The following is an 18,750-nucleotide window of genomic DNA, read 5'->3' on the forward strand; positions in this document are numbered from 1 at the left end:
CGATTCCCAATGGGGTCGCAAATTGCATGCCTCATGAATATTAATGAGTCTGTCACAATATGTGACTCCATTGGGAATGGCTGGCACTCCCAGGGATGATGGCCATGTCTGGAACTGCTTTTAAATAAATCAGTTTTAAAAAAAAAAAGCGTCCCATTTTCCTTAAAGGAAAACGGGATGCATTTAAAAAAGGGCAGGTAGTGGTCCCTGGGGCCACTGCCAGCCCTTTAAAAAATATTTGTGCATGCATTCACAAAGGGGAAGGGGTCCCCTGGGGACCCTTCCCGTTTGCGAGTGCTTTACAACCCTTCTGAGAAGGGTGGTAAACTGCAAGTGTTTTGCGACCGCAATTGCGGTTGCAAAACATTCATACATTGGTTTTGGAGTCGCTATTAGGAAGGGACGCCCTTGGAATGCCCCTTCCTAATAGCTAGTCGCTAACCCAATTTTGCGATTCGCAAATTGTTTGCGACTCGCAAAATAGGGTTGGTACATGCGACACATATTTTTTTCGCGGTCACCTACGGGTCCAAAACCCCTTTGCGAACACAAAAAACAGCCATATATCTGTCCCCTAGATCCTAATGTCCAGTTGTGCTCCTTGGGGAAAGATTTGGATGGTGCTTCCGACCCGGGCGAATCAATGTCGCACTTGAAGTCTTGGCCGTTGAAGCATACTGGCAGCACAGAACTTAGGGGCTTATTTACAAGCCCCTTGCGCCACTTTTGTCTCATTTTTAACATGGGAAAAATGACGTACGGGTGGCGCAGGGGGCTTGTAAATAAACCCCTTATTTTTTACTCATGCTGTGTTTGGATGTGACTTCCCTCAACTTTTTCAGGGTTTCATTCATGTCCATGTTCCCCAGCAAGCTGCAGAAACTAGAATATAAACCAAAAAGTGCGAGGACAAGAACAGGCTAGTAAGTTATTTACTAAATATTGCTCTGAACTGAAAATAATGTTATCGCACCCGTGGGAGTGTAAATGAATACATGGCATCTGGCGGAAACTCAATTTTCCAGCGAGTGTTGGAGAAATCTAACAGGAATAGATTGAGGTGAAGGAGGGCAGCTAATGAGTAAGAATGTATTCCTGCTCTCAAATCCAGCAGTGAAGATGTTATATATTTAGCCACCAGGGGCGGCTCTAGGCTCATGGCGGTCCTGGGCAGGGAGCGTAGCTAGGGGGCCCCGGAAGAGGGGGTCCGGGCGGGGCGGAGCTCGGAGGCCAGTGAAGAGGGTGGGGTCAGGGTGTTTGGAAGTGGAACAGAGCCGGAGACCGCCAAATCTGTATCCATACTCAGAGGAATATTATATTAAGGATATATATTGTGCATGGTGGCCCCTGGGGTTTGGTGGCCCTGTGCAGGTGCACAGCATGCACATGCCTAAGGCCGCCCCTGTTAGCCACTAAATCTGTGAGGACCATATTGCAGCCGAACAGAGGGTTGGAACTATTCACACAGCTCCTGGTTTGAGGGTGTGTCTCAAGAGAAGTGCAGCTGTCGGTTTTCTTTACGTTGCCCCTTCTTTCAACTTCCTGGTACCTTATACAGTTGCATACATGTACACAAGGGATTTAGTGAGCATGAACATGGCTACAAAGCAATGAGCACTGTGCAAAATGTTGGGGATAGAAGATATAGAACCAAGGGGGGCACACAGGATACACAGAAGGAGGGGTCATTCTGTGGGGTTTGTGGAGGAACAGTGGTGACATTAGGGTGTAGCGCAATGCTCTGAGAAGTGTCTTCAGGGAGGATAGGTGCACTGCTTAATTTGAGCTGGTGGTCGTAGGTGGGGGCCATCTGCACTTATTGGGGCCACCACTTATTTTTCCCCATCAGACTTTCGTATGTAGCAACAGAGAGAAAAACACAAAGGGATAAAAGAAGGAGGAAGAGAAAGACAAAATAACAATATTAAAGGAATAAAGTAGGGATGAAAAAAGAACCTGCAAGAGTGAGCAAAAGAAAAAGGGAAGGGTCTGGTGGTGAACTAAAGAGGCCTGGGGTGGAATAAAGACCAGGCAGCTTTGGTATTCAGCACCCAACATTCGTCAGCACCGGTCACAGGCTTCAGAGAAAAGCTTTGGGCCGGCACCTATTGTTTTACAAATTAAGCACATTAACAGGTGGTTGTCGGAGATCTTGTTCCATGTGCTCGGAGCATGGCAGGAGATGGCTTGCTATATGGTTTTCTCCTTCTTACATACTTTGGTGTCCAATCATTAGCTGTTGTTCAACTGGAAATTATGGGTATCTCCGAATGTCCTAAACCTGGAGCCTAGTGAAGCAAGGAGACTTCATGTGGAGCTTTTTCTAAATGGTGTAGCACGTCTTAAGGTAGTGTGAGATGATAAGGAAGCATGTGAAGTTCCTCAAGGGTAGATGGGAGCCCGTAAAACTTCTAGAAACCCGTGATCAGTTGGGGTCCTCCATGCACAACATTTTCAAAGGAGTTTCCTGGGATTCTTGCCCTACTTCCAGCATTCAAGATTCAAGAGGACCAAAGCTTGCATGACAGTTTTGAAGTCTACCTATTTGTTTACTTTTATTTTTTTTGTACCCTGACCCTGATGCTGCAGCTCACCAGCGTCTTCTTCTCTTAATCTCCAGGATCACCTTGTTATTCAGTATCAGCCTTTCTCTGGGACAAAATACATCTGCCATTATATCTGGGGGCATACATCATGCACATCTGTTTATATTGAACCAAACGATGCCTTAGCTCTTCCCTCTCATATTTCATATTGAGTGTCCTGCCTTAAAAAACGACTAAACCCTGTATTCTTATTTTTCTGGATTACAAATCAGTTCCTTGGCAAAAAGGTGTTGCTGCAGTAGTGGTTCCGTTGCTGCTATCCTCAAGATGGTAGATTGTCTCCCACTGCACCACCTGGCTGCCCTGCCCTGAAGAACCCCTGTTAAACCTGGCATCTCTGGCGTGGTTTTCCCGTCTTTTTGCTTCTGCCTCCTGTATTTTTGCTGTGTGCTAGATTTCGTTTTGGTCCAGATGCTTTGGGCTCTTTGCCACTGCTGATCAGTGCCAAAGGGCAAGTGCTCCCTATGTAAATTATGTTATGGATTGGTTTTTCCATGATTGCCATGTTTGATATACGGGTAAGTCCCTAGTAAAGTGCACCGAGAGTGCATAAATCAAATGCCACTAAGTGGTTCTGCAGCACTGATTGTGCCACCCACAGAAGTAGCCCTTTAAAGGTATCTCATGCCTGCCACTGTGGTGTCTGCATGCAGCTTTTACTACCATGTCGACTTGGCAAGTGCACCCACTTGCCAAGCACTAACCGTCCCTTTTACCATATGTGAGTCAACCCTAAAGTAGGCCCAAGCAACCCCTGTGGGCAGGGTATAGTGTATGTGAAAGGTAGGACATGTACATGTGTGTGTGACATGTCCTGATAGTGAAATGCAGTGTATTTCGTTTTTCACTGTGGAATGGCTTCCTGTCCCATAGTTATAAGTATAACTTCCCATTGGGACAAAATAGAAAGATGGAGTTTAGTATGCCTGAACTCAGAATATAAAAATGCATCTTTTGGTAAAGATGATTTTCATATTGTGTGTTTGAAAATACCACTTTTAGAAAGTGGGTATTTTCTTGCTTAGCCATCCTGTGTGCCTCTGCTGGTTTGTGGATTGACTGTCTGGCTTCAGAGTGACAGGGGCTGGGGGTGTACATTTTCTTCAGACAGCCACTGGCTGGGGTTGAGGTGTGTCCTGCCTTTCCTGGATGAGTAAGGGTTGAGCTGAATAGATCTGGGCTGCATTTAGAGGAGTGGGATGAGATTTCCTTGCACCTGAATAGGCCTGGTCTGCCTTGGACAATGCTGTCTCCTGCCAGGAAGCTGGGCTAGGGAGGACAGAACTGGTTTGGACTGAGCACAGACACTCTCTACCATAAGAGAACAAAGGGAAATGTGTTATAAATATTGGGGCCCGACCCCAGGACTTTAGAACTCGCTTGGATCAAGGAACCTGCCAATATGAAGAGCTGGGGAAGCTCTGAGGAGAGACTACCACTTTGCTGTGTGCTTTGCTGTGTTGCCCTGCAGTAGCTTCTCTGTCTTGGGCAGAGAAAGGACTGGACTGAACTTTCTGCAACTTCTTTGTTTGATTTTCTCAAAGGGCTTGAGGTAGAGCTTGTTCACGGAGTCTCAGGAACAGCAAAGATTTCACCTTCACCTGGGTGCCGCCTCTGGGACCGCGTGTCTCAGTTGCCACAGAGAGAAACTGCAACCGGACGCCACCGCCAAGACCGCCGGCCGTTCCTCGAACTCCACCTCCCTGGTCTCAGCAACGATGCCGTTGCCAGCTGACATCACCACCGTGGTCTGGGGCACTGCTCATAAGCTACATTAGCACCGCCCGTCCCACACTGCAGCCACGACCCACCGACGCCATCTCTCATCAAACAGCACCCTGCCTGCACCGTGACCTGTCAGCACCGCAGCGAGCACCACCCCACTACGCACCGCTGCCCTGGTCTCACAGATGCTGCTGGACGACCGCCACCAAGCTGCTGCCTGCACTGCGACCTGAGAGCACCACACGCCTCACTGCTCCACTTCACACCGCAACTGTGACAGTTGCTTGACTGGCCCGCACCGACGTGGTAAGCCAGAACCAAAGGTACTGTTTACAAGGCTTCTGACACCGACGCCGGTCCGCACTGACGTGGTCGACCGAAACTGTTGGATTTGGTTGTTTTCAGCACCATGGTAGCACCGGACGGAGCTACCGAGTTTAAGGAACTACATTCTTAAGGTTTTTTCTTGCAAAGTGCATATTTTGATTATTGTATGTTGGATTTTTGCCATTTTGGTCTTGTTTGGTTTAGATAAAGATTACCTATTTATCTAAACTGGTGTGGTGTCCATTTGTAGTGTTTTCACTTTGTTACTGTATGGGAGCACAAATGCTTTACACACTGCCTCTGAGATAAGCCTGCCTGCTCGTGCCAAGCTACCAAGGGAGGTAGCAGGGGTTGTCTAAGGGCGTAATTCCCTCACCCTGACTAGAAGCAAGGGTCTAAACTTGGACAAAGGTGCAAACCATTGCCAACTAGATCCCCCGATTTCTAACAACCCCGCTGTAGTGCACCAGATCTGTCTGCCAGAGTGTCTTCCACTAGGCACTAGGCAAGATGCATTTTACTGCCCACACTGATCCAGGTGCTCTTACTCTCGAGTTACAAATGGGGTCTTGGACTGGCTCACAACCAGTGCTATTCTGCCATAGGTTTCAAATGAAGACTTTAACTAAACATGTAAACACAACTAATCTGGGTCTTCGTCTGGGTCCTAGCTCACTCTATGTCAGCACTTTCTCATGAACCAGGCATTCTCTTCCAACTATCCACTTGTACCAGCAAGAGGTGCTATGCCTTGTGCAGGAGAAATCCCTGCACTGGCTCGAAAGTCTTGGATTCTCCAGTCTATCTAGACACTGCCTTTGCCTACACCAATTCTTGCAGAATGCTGATAAATGGATTATTGTGGAAATAGGCAATGTGAGAAGATGGAAAGGAACTGGAAACACAGAAGGCAGAACATCCATTGTTGGGATATGCAAAGAAGACCTCTACAGAGGGTGGCCAGATGTTTGGAATTCAGGGCTAGTGCAGGGATTACTCCTGTCCAAGGCATGACACCCTTCTTTCTGCACCTCCTTCACACACTGCACAGAACAGTCCTTGTTGACTTGTAGAAGCAATCAGGTGACCCTCTACTAGTTCTGCCTAGTGTTCACTTACCTTGCCTTGAAGCTAGTTTTCATGTGAACCTAACTTCACACCGTATATTTCTCATCCTTGTTGGAAGACAACCTTCCCCTCTAAACACACACCTTTTATTTTGTTTCCTCCTAGCTGGTTTCTCTATTTGAACCACTGTCACGCCTTTGCACTGCCTTCCTTTAGTATGCCCCATTACATTACTCCTCTGTTAGCACACAATTTGCAGGTTGTAAAAACCTTTTTTTTTTAACGTTTTTCCCTATCATGTACGTTTCAGAAATCTGACCAATCAGAAAAAGGTCTGGACGACTCCAACAGCGACTTGTCGGAGCTGATCAAGCGGAGGTTGGAGAGCGTGGCCAGCACCGGGAGCTCAGCCAGCTCAGGGTTCATCGAAGACAAGAGTTACAGTGACTCTGAGGAGGAGGAGGAAGGTGAGGGCGCGAATCACCCCTGCCCGCCACCGGTCACTCTTCCACCCTGTCACACCCTGAAGCAACACAAACTCCTCTTCCACCCTCTCTCACACCCAGTAGCAACACAACCCCCTCTTCAAATCTCACTCACACCGATAAGCAACACAACCCACTCTTCCACCCTGTCACATCATGAAGCAAAACAAACTATTCTTCGCCCCTGTCTCACCCAGAAGCAACACAAACCCCTCTGTCACACCCAGAAGCAACACAACCCCCTCTTCCATCCTCGCTCGCACCCAGAAGCAACACTAACCCCTCTTCCATCATCTCCCACAATGAGAAGCAACACAACCCTCTCTTCCACCCTGAAGCTTCCCATCAACCAGGCACCCGTTGTTTATGATGATATCATATCTGTGGCTGGAGGTTTTGTCTGGAGTCAGGGTGGCCACACCCAGAAGCAACACAACCCCCTTTTCCAACCTCTGACACATCCTGAAGCAACATAATCCCCTATTCCACCCTCTCTGACACCCAGAAGCAGAACAACCTCCTCTGACACCTCTCTCACACCCGGAAGCAACACAACATCGTCTTTAACCCTCTGACACACCCTGAAGCAACATAACACCCTGTTACACCCTCTCTCACACCCAGAAGCAAAACAATCTCCTCTGACACCCTCTCTCAAACCCAGAAGCGACACAACCTCCTCTTCCTCGCTCTGTCACACCCACCCGGAAGCAACACAACCCCCTCTTCAACCCTCACTCACACCAAAAAGCAACACAACCCCCTCTTCCACACTGTCACACCCAGAAGCAACAGAACCCCCCTTTCCGCACTCTCTCACATCCAGAAGCAACATAGTCACCTCTTCCTCCATGTGTCACACCCAAAAGCAACACAACCCACACTTTCACCTTCTGTCATACTCTGAAGCAACACAGCCACCTTTTCCACCCTCTTACACACCCAGAATCAACACAACCTCCTCTTCCACCCTCTGACACACCCTGTAGCAACATAATTCCCTCTTCCACACGCTCTCACACCCAAAAGTAACACAACCACCTCTTCCACTTTCTGTCACACCCTGAAGCAAAACAACCACCTCTTTCGCCCTCTCTCACACCTGGAAGCAACACAACCACCTCTTCCGCCCTCTCTCTCACCTAGAAGCAACACAACCCCCTCTTTCCCCCTCTTACACACCCTGTAGCAACATAACTCCCTCTTCCACACTCTCTTACACCCAGAAGTAACACAACCACCTCTTCCACCTTCTGCCACACCCTGAAGCAACACGACCAACTGTTCCGCCTTCTCTAATATCAACAACAACCACAAGCCCTATTCTACCCCTCTTGCGGTAAAATACTACAAATGGCAACTAAATTGTGAAAATAAAATGACAACAGCATGTGCTGAACGGCTGAGAACGCGAAAACTATTTATTGGGAGAGCAGAGGCTTATGTTGGCAGGTCACTGTGTTCTGTGGCAGGAGTTAAGAGAGACACCTTTGGACTTGCTGAGCACTCCACCCTCGTAAACACCGCAGCACAGTGGAATCAACACCACTGCTCAGGCATTCTGTGTGCTTCCATGGGCAGGCCTAGAGCTACACTGATATCAAGTGAGGCGGTGCTCTCTGTGGAAGTAGCTTCAACTAAGTGATAGAGGGCAATGGCAATTTAGAGGCTTTTTTTTATTTTTTCAACATCAACGAATAAACTATTAGTACAAATAGATCTTTCAGAAACCCAGGTGATAAACATTTATACAAGACAGTTCGAAAGAGGTCAAACAGTGGTATTCATGCCCAGACTTTACTGTATTGGTGTTTATATAGGATCGTTCATGTCCCTTGTGAGGCCCAAAAGTGTGATAATGCAGTGAGCTTCACTGCACACTTCTGGGAATGTCTGTGATTGAGGAAAGCATACATCTGCCCCCTTGCTCCTAAGTACTTTTACAGTTGCAAAGGTACGATTCCTTTGAGAGTCAGACAGGAACCTATTCCTGGTGGCCGTGCCATCAAGAAAATAGTTAATGGTATAAGGAGTGGCATCATCTAAATAATCCACGGTGGCTGCAATGGGTCATCTGTTGCCATCAGGACTCTGAAATGGAAGAATTGATTCTTAGTTAAGAAAACGATATAGGTTTATCTAGTAAAATATTGACCTTTAATTGAAATTCTGCACTGATATACACTTAACAATGGTAACTGCAAAAATATCTCCAATATAACAATATGTACCTATGGCAGCCTGCAATCCCTGTATAGAAACAGGTCTCTAATGTCCTTATTACAATCACATTGTGACATCTCTAATTACCTGCAATAAAAAAATGATTAAGCAGTTTACCTGTAATGATGGAATTATATTTATTTATCCATGCTATAAATCATTACAGGAAATATATAATCTCTCTTCTTGTTTCTTCACATTCCAAGTTACAACATGTTTTAATCTGATTCTCATTAAATTGTTTGTAATGTCTGCATTTCTTAAAACACTGTGTCTGATGAAGCCTGAATTACAGTTTCTGGCCAGTATAGAGTGTTCTCAACAGATCCTTGTATCTTAATCAAGCAGTGTTCTGAACCTAAGAGTCACATGTGCACGCACACACACACATGAGCAGGTTAGCTGCACAATACCTGTGCAGTGACCTCCTGCCGCAGCATAGGGCCTTGTGTGTGAATGGAAGACATGGCCATTTGGCAACTGAGCCACAGGAAAACAGGCCAATGCACCGAGGGAACCCAATTACTTTTTGCCATGAATTTGGCAAACTTTCTTTCTCTTTCAACTCAGGATTTGCCTCCAGTCCATATTTCATACCTGAATTATATAAAACATTGCTACACAAGTGAAACGCCCAGCCCGCACCCCACACAATGGTTTCTAGAGTTCTAAATGTTCAAACTTGAACCTCACATGCTCTGCCTTTCTCAGGCTCTTCAGGCTCCGAAGACCTCAACAAGCGGCCACTCACCATGGAGGACTTGATATGCTACAGCTTCCAGGTGGCGAAAGGCATGGAGTTCCTGGCTTCCAGGAAGGTACGGTTCATTCCCTAAACTAATTCTTTGGCACATTATGACTGCACTTTGCTTCATTCTGGTGCTTTATGTAGCACTTGCACATCACTTTTCTGGGACTTGAGATCCACTTTGAGTACAAATTACAATGGGAACTTTATTTACAACATTAAAGGCAGGATTGGTGCTTCTTTGAGGTCAATGCACACACTCCACTTACAGAACCACCACAGCCTGGCCACAAGAGCGCTCAGACTACAACAACTGGAATTACAATAGCTGTGTTTGTCAGGAAAGAGCAAACCAGAACAGAAATATTTATTTTTGCCAGGGGCTGATCCTAAAAAATGTCTTTATCAGCTGCAGCAGCTTAGCCCAGTTTGCCTATATATCACAAGTATGATTTTTCCTAATCATCTGCCCACTTGCTTCTGAAGCTAGAATAATACATTATGCTGTCCTAAAATAGGTGGAAAATTAGTTTGGCTGGTTTTTGGAACTAAAAACAGTTGTAAATTTTTGGAGGGAAATATTTATGTGTAAGGTGGCTATTTCGGCAGTTTGTTAGACTATGCTTTTGAGGTCTGTGTTTTCACATGGAACCATCACGTGACGGGATATAGCACTGGAACCTTTAAGTTGTCGGGTGACTTTGTAAAGCTCTTAAGGCAATTAAATGTAAATGTAAATTGATACTTGTATAGCGCACTACTCACCCGCAAGGGTCTCAAGGCACTTGTACGAATACCGCTGTGGAACCCATCCTGGCTTTCCCTGTGAGGCGTCCACTCCTGGGCAGCCCCAAGGTGGAGACCAGGCATCCTTAGCCTTGTGGGGGCCGTTGTGGAGATTAAGCAAGCTATTGCCCCGAGTTGCAGAGTGGGGCTCCATGATTGGAATAGGCACCGAGGCAAGAATTATCAGGTCCGTGGAATTTTGAGCCCAAGACCCACCAAGGCGGGTAATTGAACCCTGGTCCCGGGCTAGACCTCTGCATCAGGGTCTGCTGCTCTAACCATTGAGCCACACTTAGTGGTTGTTGTTGAATTATTGCCTAACTGCTGACACATGCCATAAGATGTTATTACATGGCTACACTGTGGCAGATATCATTTGGTTAAATACTTACCAAGAGCTCAGAGCCCCTCAGTGGTGGGACATCAACATTGACCAGAGTTAGATTCATATATATCGCGGCGACTTGCAGACTGACATTCGTAGTCAGGATGACAAATAATCTAGCCTAAATTCTAAAGCCTTATGGACATCAGTCACAGAAATATTGTTTCAATTAATGTCTCAAGTCAGGAAGCTGAGGCACATGTATCAAGTCATCAATCAATCAATCAATCAGGGAATTTTAAAGTGCGCTACTCACCCAAGAGGGTCTCAAGGCGCTGCAGGGATGGGGCGGGGTTGCAGCTCCGAGTCAGCCTAAGAGCCAGGTCTTGAGGTTCTTCCTGAAGGTGTGCATGGTAGGGAGCGTCTGATGTTGACTGGGAGCAAGCCATGACTTGAATAAGGTGATAGGCAAGGCCTGCTTCTCCATAGGGCAAACTAAAAAGGCACCTTAGTTCGCCATCAAGTTGTAACACCAAATTACAGAAAAAAGTCTAGAAAATATTTTTTCTATATTTGAGGAAAACTTAAACTAGAAAAATTCTACAATCCATGGAACGCTGACATTCCTGACCTCTATCCTGGTGATAGAGTATTTTTGTTTGGAAATGATGTTCGCGGCTCCAAAATCTACTGCAAAAGCTGATGAACTGAGATTGAAATGGACTTATAACTAATATTCAGCGTGGGTATTCCTTTACAGTGTATTCACCGGGATCTCGCTGCTAGGAACATCCTGTTGTCTGAAAATAATGTGGTAAAGATCTGCGATTTTGGGCTAGCACGAGACATTTACAAAGACCCGGACTACGTGCGCAAAGGAGACGTAAGAACAATTTGATTGTGACATACCTCTTGATTATCTCACACTATATCAGGGCACGGAACAATGGTGAACTCACATTTTTATGCCCTGTACTTTCCAGGCAAGGCTCCCGCTGAAATGGATGGCTCCAGAGGCAATCTTTGACAAAACGTACTCAACCCAGAGCGATGTGTGGTCCTTTGGAGTTCTACTGTGGGAAATATTTTCTCTAGGTAAGATGCAGTTGGTAATGCACAATAAATGATTTAGGGTTTAAGGCATGTACTTTTGTAATAGGTTGAACACCATCACGTGACTGTCAATATCCCTAGCCTCTAAGTGCATGCATAAAGGGCCACTAGCCCGTGGGCCTTCGTCTTTAGTATTTTTTGATGGGCTGATTTACACTGAAATCTTCGTTCACAACATTTAACTTCGAGTTAGAAAACAAGTGTGTGATTAAACACAGCATTTCATTTAAACACAGCCACCCAACAAAAATTAGGGGTAGTTTTATGAACAGTGATGAATTTGGTTTGTATGATATAAGATGTCGTGCAGTAAAACAAAAGGTAATGGTATGCTTTAACACATTTCTGCCTTTGGGTACTTCATTTGGCCATAATCTAGTCCATTGTATTTGTGTTCACTGTGCTTCTGCAGAAAAGGACCAATCAAATGCTAGAACTGATCATAAATTAACAGCATCGCCAACATTGCTAGGTCAGGACCCTTCTCTTCTTTCCAGGGTGTTCTAGAAGGAAGAAAATATGTAATTCTTTAGATCTCAGACCATGACTGACAGAGAGAAATTAAGGGTCCAATTATATATTGGTGGTATGGATACGCCATCACAACGGCAACAGAGTATCTATACTGCCAAGATAAAGGTCAGCCTGCCCGTTTCAGATGCGGACTGTCCGTAGTGTTAATGACAATAGAGACTACTCAGTCTCTGCTGAGATTAAACCCCTCCGATGGCCCGCGGAGTAAGGGCCCTCAGAGGCAGAACTGGTATTCTGTCCACCTGATTTAGCTGGGTGGAATTAGAGGTCAGTTTTCACTGCTCATCTCCACCAGGAAAACCATGGAGGTAAGGGGCAGTAAAAACTGCTAAATGCTTCACATGCCAAAGGAGAGGACTCAAATGGCGAAGGGAGAATTTTCTTTTTTATTTTTCAAACAGAAAATCCCATTTCAGGATTAAAAAAAAAAGAAAACAGTTTGGTGCCTTCGTGTTGCAAGAACCCTGCACCAAACTGCAAAAGGCATTGACAGGAACCGCCATGATAAGGGTCCAGTCAGTGCTTTATAAATGACCACCAGCTTGGCGGTCATTTATAAATACAGCGGGCGGCATCTCAGGCAGTGTGAGCAATGAGTACGGAGTAATTTACTCCATCGCCCTGGCAGAGAAAAGGGCTGCCGGCCCAAATCTAAATCAGGTCCTAAAAGCATCTGAATGTGACTAATTGATGACTAAAATATATAGCAAATTGAAACATGCATAATAAAGAGAAACTAATGATATTGGTAATTTATAGAGAACATACATCAACGAGACATGTGACTGTGGCACAAACCTAGCGGCAAAGCAACGCAGTAGACAATGGTGGTTTTACAATCAGTTGTACGAAAAAAGGGGCAGCAGCTACAGAGCGTAAAAAACAGAGGGGTAGATTTTCAAGCCCCTTGCCCCACTTTTGCGTCATTTTTCCCATGTTAAAAATGACGCAAAAGGGGCGCAAGGGGCTTGTAAATCTGCCCCAGAGATTTTCAGTGAAGAGTGCTGCGGTTTACAACAATGGGATATGTCTTCTATGGGCGGTTAGGCCAGGAACTTTAGTGGAAGAGTGAGGACTGCGAGGGAAGAGGCTAGAAGAGGGAACTCTTCAGGTGTGTTCCACCACCCAGTAGTTGCCCTGAGATGATGTGCAGCTTGAAGAGCTGGAGTTTTTTCTTCTTGGGAAGTGAAGAAGGGATGGAAATTAGTCAATGTGGATTCCAATAGCATTTCACAGTCTAGGAGCCTAACAGAATGCCTTGTATCACCTCTTCTCCTTCGTGTATTTTCTGACTTCAGTTTGTCGATGCTGCTTCAGCGTGTAATGCGTTCTCTTTCAGAGGTCTTGATTGCTTGTATCTTATAGTACCAGATATACTAGCTGACAGTGTAAGCTAGGACACAATACAATTACAACTGATAGAGAAACTATGAACAGACTGGGTTCAACTAAAAGAGAATAGACAATGTGCAATAGGCAAAATATTGACCTAGAACATATGACAGCTACCTATATGGGTATTGATGATCAAAAAACATACATCAAGTGAAAAGACTATGGAAAGTCTATTTACTGACAAAACAAAAACAACCCAGAAAAGGCATTTAATCATTTCTATTTATATGTAACCGTTTGCTTACATTAGAAAAGCACTTTGTGTTTGTAATCAGGTTTTTGAGATGAGATAGTTATGTTATTTTATGTTACGTTAATTTCGATTTATATAGTGCCAAATCACCGACAGGTCTCTTAGCGCTTGCTTTGGGAACCCGTCCTGGCTTTCCCCGCAAGATAACCGCTACTGGGCATCCCCAAGGTGAAGACCAGGCATCCCATTGTGGTGGGACCGTAGTGGAGATTAAGCAAGCTATTGCCCATAGTTGCAGAGTGTGAACCCATGATTCGACTAGGCACCGAGGCGAGAATTATCGAGTCCGTGGACATTTTGAGCTCAAGACGATAGTCACCTATCCCATCCTCCAGAAGTATGCTATAATGTGCTCCATCCTTGTAGTGTGTGTGACAAAAAGAGCATGGTGTACATAAAGATAATGGAAGTGATAACGGATGCTCTTAGACCCCTCAAAGTGACATCATAGGAAGTGAAGTCATATGGCCTTTGATTTCAAGGGTGGATCACTTACGTTTGTTAAATACACATGTTTAATCAATCAAGCAGGATTCGTTAAGCCCTGTTAGTCACCCTCAAGGGTATTCAGGCACAGTGAGCCATGCTGCTCGGGCAGGATCGGTTGAAGAGCCATGTCTTGAGTGAGGGAGAGGGAGGCAGAGCACAGGTGTCTGGAGGGCTGGTGGGCGTTTAGGCAGTGGTTGATGTATGCGGGTCGTAGATTGTGCAGGACTTTGCAGGCATGGGTCAGTATTTTAAATTGACATCTCTTATGGATAGGGAGCCAGTGGAGTTTCTTGAGATGAGGTGTGATGTGGTTCATCTGGTGAGTTTGATGATGAGCCTTGTGGCTGAGTCCTGTATGTCAGTCCTGTATGGTCTGCAGTCTCTTCAGGAGGAATGCTGTGATTCCTACGTAGAGTATGTTGGCATAGTCCAGGCGGCTGGTAAAGAGTCCTAAAAACCTAAGATTGCAGGCTTTCTAATAATTAGCAAATTATAATAGTAAAATATAGCTAGCGGTGTCATTACTGTTATAAGATCTAGGGAGTCATTATTTGAAGTGTGGTTTCTCATCTGGGAGATAGCGCAAGGATGGCATTTGTAATCCCGCACCTATATTGGCCTTTTCTTTGGTGTAATGAGTGGCCGGTGAGATTTGATTCAGTGTTTTATCCTGAAACTATCAAATTGTCAACTGTGGGTCTCTTCATGATCTCAAAGTAAATTTGAGTGTTCCTCAATAGTTCTCCAGGTACATATGGATGTCTTTCAGTAATCCTTTGTGTAAATTTCGGTGTCTCTTAATGAACTCCTTTGTAAATGTGGGTTCCCTTAAATTATCTTCAGTGTAGATCTCAGTGTCATTCAGTGATTCTCAATGTAAATTGGAATGTCTCTCAATGACCCTCTGTGTAAATTAACAGATGCCTAGATTATGTTGCAGTCTTCATTTTGGAGCAGTAATATTAGATTAGCAGCCACAAATAGGCCAACTTTGGTAAAAAAAAAATGCCTTTACCTAGCACCCTTAGAAAGTCTAAATGTTCAACTTTTATTTAGAGCTAACATTAGCACAAAGCCATTTCAAAGTACTCTTTAGTTAAGAACTTTTTAGAAGTCAGGAACAAGAGAATCACATTTTTTAGATTGCATGTATTTCTCAACAAAAACTAAGAACTGTACAATCAAGTCATGAATCATGGAAAACATAATGGAAAACATCTGAGCACCACATCAGGAAGCAAGGAGATTATCTTCTAGGAGGGACCATAAAGAACGAAGAGTAAGAGCAGAGCATATATCAAGAGAACGAAGGAGCACAGAAGTGGGATGGGGCAGAAGGGGGGCAAGGAGCAACAAGGAGAAATTGACAGGCAAAATGAAATTGTCTGTACGGATATCGAGTACAGTATCAGAACATAGGTGGGATGGACAAAGAATGGAAAAAGTAAGAAGTAATTCTCAAGAAACAAAAGAGTAAACAAGAGTGAAATGGAAGCCATCAAAGCAGCAGCCTAGAAACAGTGGAGACAAACAGCAGAATTGTAGACCGAATGAGCAGGAACAAAGAAAAAAGCAGGTAGTCCAGTATGGGGGAGAGCTGTAGTCAAGGCAGGACAGAGTAAGGGTAAGGATGACAATTCTATTGGCTTTAACAGTGAATAGCAAACTGATTTTGCAGAGATTATACAAATGGAGCCAACAAGAAGAATGGCACAGGTAATTTGCTTTGAGAAGGAAAGCATGAGATCAAAAATAATACCAAGGTTACGAGCAGAGAATTAGAACAAGACATAAATCAGTGGTAAATATGCAGAAGATAGCGATGAACAGGCATAGGAAAGAAGATAATCTCTGGTTTGGATAGGGTTGAGGGTTAGGGAGTGAATGGGCATCCAGTGCTGCATAGTTGACATGCACCACAAGGCCAAAGATCAAGTAGTTTGTAAATATCACCAGAACCCCGAGATGGCAATAAAGGAACATTTTACGCAAGCCACCCATTATGTATTTTTTTTGTAGCATGTGTTTATTTTGGTGCAATTAGCATCACAGAAACACTTTCATTAATAGACTGTTGATTACCCAATAGTGGCTCAAATTAGAGGTTTTTGATATTACCGCCAGGAGTAGATCCAAGAGCCAATTATGGGTCATGAGTGCATGTAAAGTGTTCAGGATTTGCTTGGCGTTTGCAAAAAGACTGCTAATTAAACAATGAGCTAAGTTCAGAGACATTTCAAGCTTCTTGTGCAATGTCCAGCTAACAACGTGCCCAGTTTAAATGTTCCTTTTTGATGACATTTCTGTGACATATCAAAATATTTTATAGATCCCTCTTCATTTTTTTATACTGCTGCGTTTTGTGCAAATGAAAGCATAAAATAAAAGCAGGCACTAAAATTAATACAAATGCCCTTTCAGGTTTAGAGTCTTGCATTAATTAGCAGGGAGCCCTGAGTAGTTCCCAACTTCCAAGTTTCAGGCGAAAAGCAGCTTCTTTATATGGTACACTCTACCGACACTCCAAATCTGCTCACCCCAAACTTCTGTTTTTCTAGTAGAGTTTTTAAGCTCAGGATTAGCACAGTGCCATACAAGCTGAACTATAAAGTGACCAAGCGTTTCACCAACTTTACAGCAAAGCCTTTAAGCACAGGATTAGCAAGTGCCAACCACGCCAAGCTGAAAAATAACAAAAGCCTTTTACCATTTAGGCACTATATAACCGTTTTGGATTGTTAAAATACTACCCAAACCACCATGAATGGTTCAAAGCCAAAACTACCAGCGTTCAGAGATTACCAGGACACTCTTCTATGGTTTAAATATGTCTGAGCAAAAACCGCTTCTACACCAATGCGTTCCGTCTCTGGTATACCAACACTAGTGTTCCATCACCGGTGGAACAAAACTGGTGTTCCATCAATTGTGTTCCAGCAACAGAGTTCATGGTTCCGGCACCGGTGTTCCGCGACTGGTGTTCCTTCATTGGTGTTCCTGCAAATATATTTAAACACTGGTGTTCAATTACTGGTGTTTGATTGTTAGTGTTACAACACTGGTGTTACAGCAGTGGTGTTCCATCACTGTATGTGCCACTAATGGTGTTATACCACTCGTGTCATGAAACTGGTGACCCAGCACTTGTTTTCCAGTCCTAATTTTCCATTACTAATATCACTGCTGTTCCAGCAGTAGTGTTCTATTACTAATGTTCTGTCACCAGTATTTCATTGCTTGTGTTCCAACCCTAGTGTCCTAACACTAGTTCCAGCAGTAGTGTTCCGTTTCTGGGCTTACAGCAATAGTGTTCCAACACTGATGTTCCATTACTGGCATTCCTTCACTGGTTTTCCATCACTAGTGTTCCATCACTAGTGTTCCTTCACTGGTGTTCCATCACTAGTGTTCCTTCACTGGTGTTCCATTACTAGTATTCCATCACTAGTGTTCCATCACTGGTGGTACATCATTGGTGTTCCATCACTAGTATTCCTTCACTGGTGTTCCATCACTGGTGGTACATCATTGGTGTTCCATCACTAGTGTTCCTTCACTGGTGTTTCATCACTAGTGTTCCTTCACTGGTGTTCTATCACTAGTGTTCCTTTACTGGTGTTCCATCACTAGTGTTCCTTCACTGGTGTTCCATCACTAGTGTTCCTACACTAGTGTTCCTTCACTGGTGTTCCGGCACTAGTGTTCCTTCACTGATGTTCCATCACTAGTGTTCCTTCACTGGTGTTCCTTCACTGGTGTTCCATCACTAGTGTTCCTTCACTGGTGTTCCATCACTGGTGTTCCTTCACTAGTGTTCCTTCACTGGTGTTCCGTCACTAGTATTCCTTCATTGGTGTTCCATCACTAGTGTTCCGTCACTGGTGTTCCATCACTAGTGTTCCTTCACTGGTGTTCCAGCACTAGTGTTCCTTCACTGGTGTTCCAGCACTTGTGGTACATCATTGGTGTTCCATCACTTGTGTTCCTCCATTGGTGTTACATCACTAGTGTTCCTTCATTGGTGTTCCATCACTTGTGTTCCTTCACTGGTGTTCCAGCACTTGTGGTACATCATTGGTGTTCCGTCACTAGTTTTTCATTACTGGTGTTACAACACTGATATTCCAGCACTGATGTTCAAATATGGGCTTTGCTCCACTGATCTTCCAACACTGGTTTTTCATCATTAGTGTTACAGCTCTGGAGTTCCGTCACTGTTGTTCCATCACTGGTGTTCCTCAGTGGTGTTCCATTACTTGTGTTCCATTGCTGATGTTCCAGCACCGATGCTCCTTCACTAGTGTGAAAACACTGGTGTTCCATCTTTTGGTTCCATCACTGGCTTTTCTCCATTAGTGGTCGAGTGCTTGTCTTCTAGCACTTGTGTTCCAGCACTGATGCTCCATTACTGGTGTTTCAAGACTGGTCTTCTGTTTCCAGTATTGAATTACTAGCATTCTCAGGAATTTCCAGTACTGGCACTCCTTCATTGGTGTTCCCTCACAGGTGTTCCATCACAGGTGTTCCCACCCTGTTGCACCATCACTGAATTTCACACTGGTGTTTCATCACAGGTGTTCCAATAGTTTTATCTCCTCACTAGTGTTACAACACAGGTATTTCATCACTGATGTTCCACACTGGTGAGGAAAAAAACTAGGGGAGTTAGAGGG

The 18,750-nt window shown here is 44.6% G+C and overlaps 1 protein-coding gene across 2 annotated transcripts in view; it reads left to right on the forward strand.

Moving 5' to 3' along the window:
* The window catches only part of LOC147718463 (vascular endothelial growth factor receptor kdr-like), a 537,031-nt gene that overhangs the window by 445,404 nt on the left and 72,877 nt on the right, over nt 1–18,750 (forward strand). For both annotated transcript variants that reach the window (XM_086918385.1, XM_086918386.1), the window contains exons 21-24: nt 6,037–6,193; nt 9,146–9,252; nt 11,054–11,176; nt 11,277–11,388. In XM_086918385.1, coding sequence (XP_086774511.1) covers nt 6,037–6,193; nt 9,146–9,252; nt 11,054–11,176; nt 11,277–11,388 — 499 coding nt within the window. The remainder of the gene's footprint in view (nt 1–6,036; nt 6,194–9,145; nt 9,253–11,053; nt 11,177–11,276; nt 11,389–18,750) is intronic.

Source organism: Lissotriton vulgaris, chromosome 4_1, assembly GCF_964263255.1.
Source record: "Lissotriton vulgaris chromosome 4_1, aLisVul1.2, whole genome shotgun sequence".
NCBI classification, from domain to species: Eukaryota; Metazoa; Chordata; class Amphibia; order Caudata; family Salamandridae; genus Lissotriton; species Lissotriton vulgaris.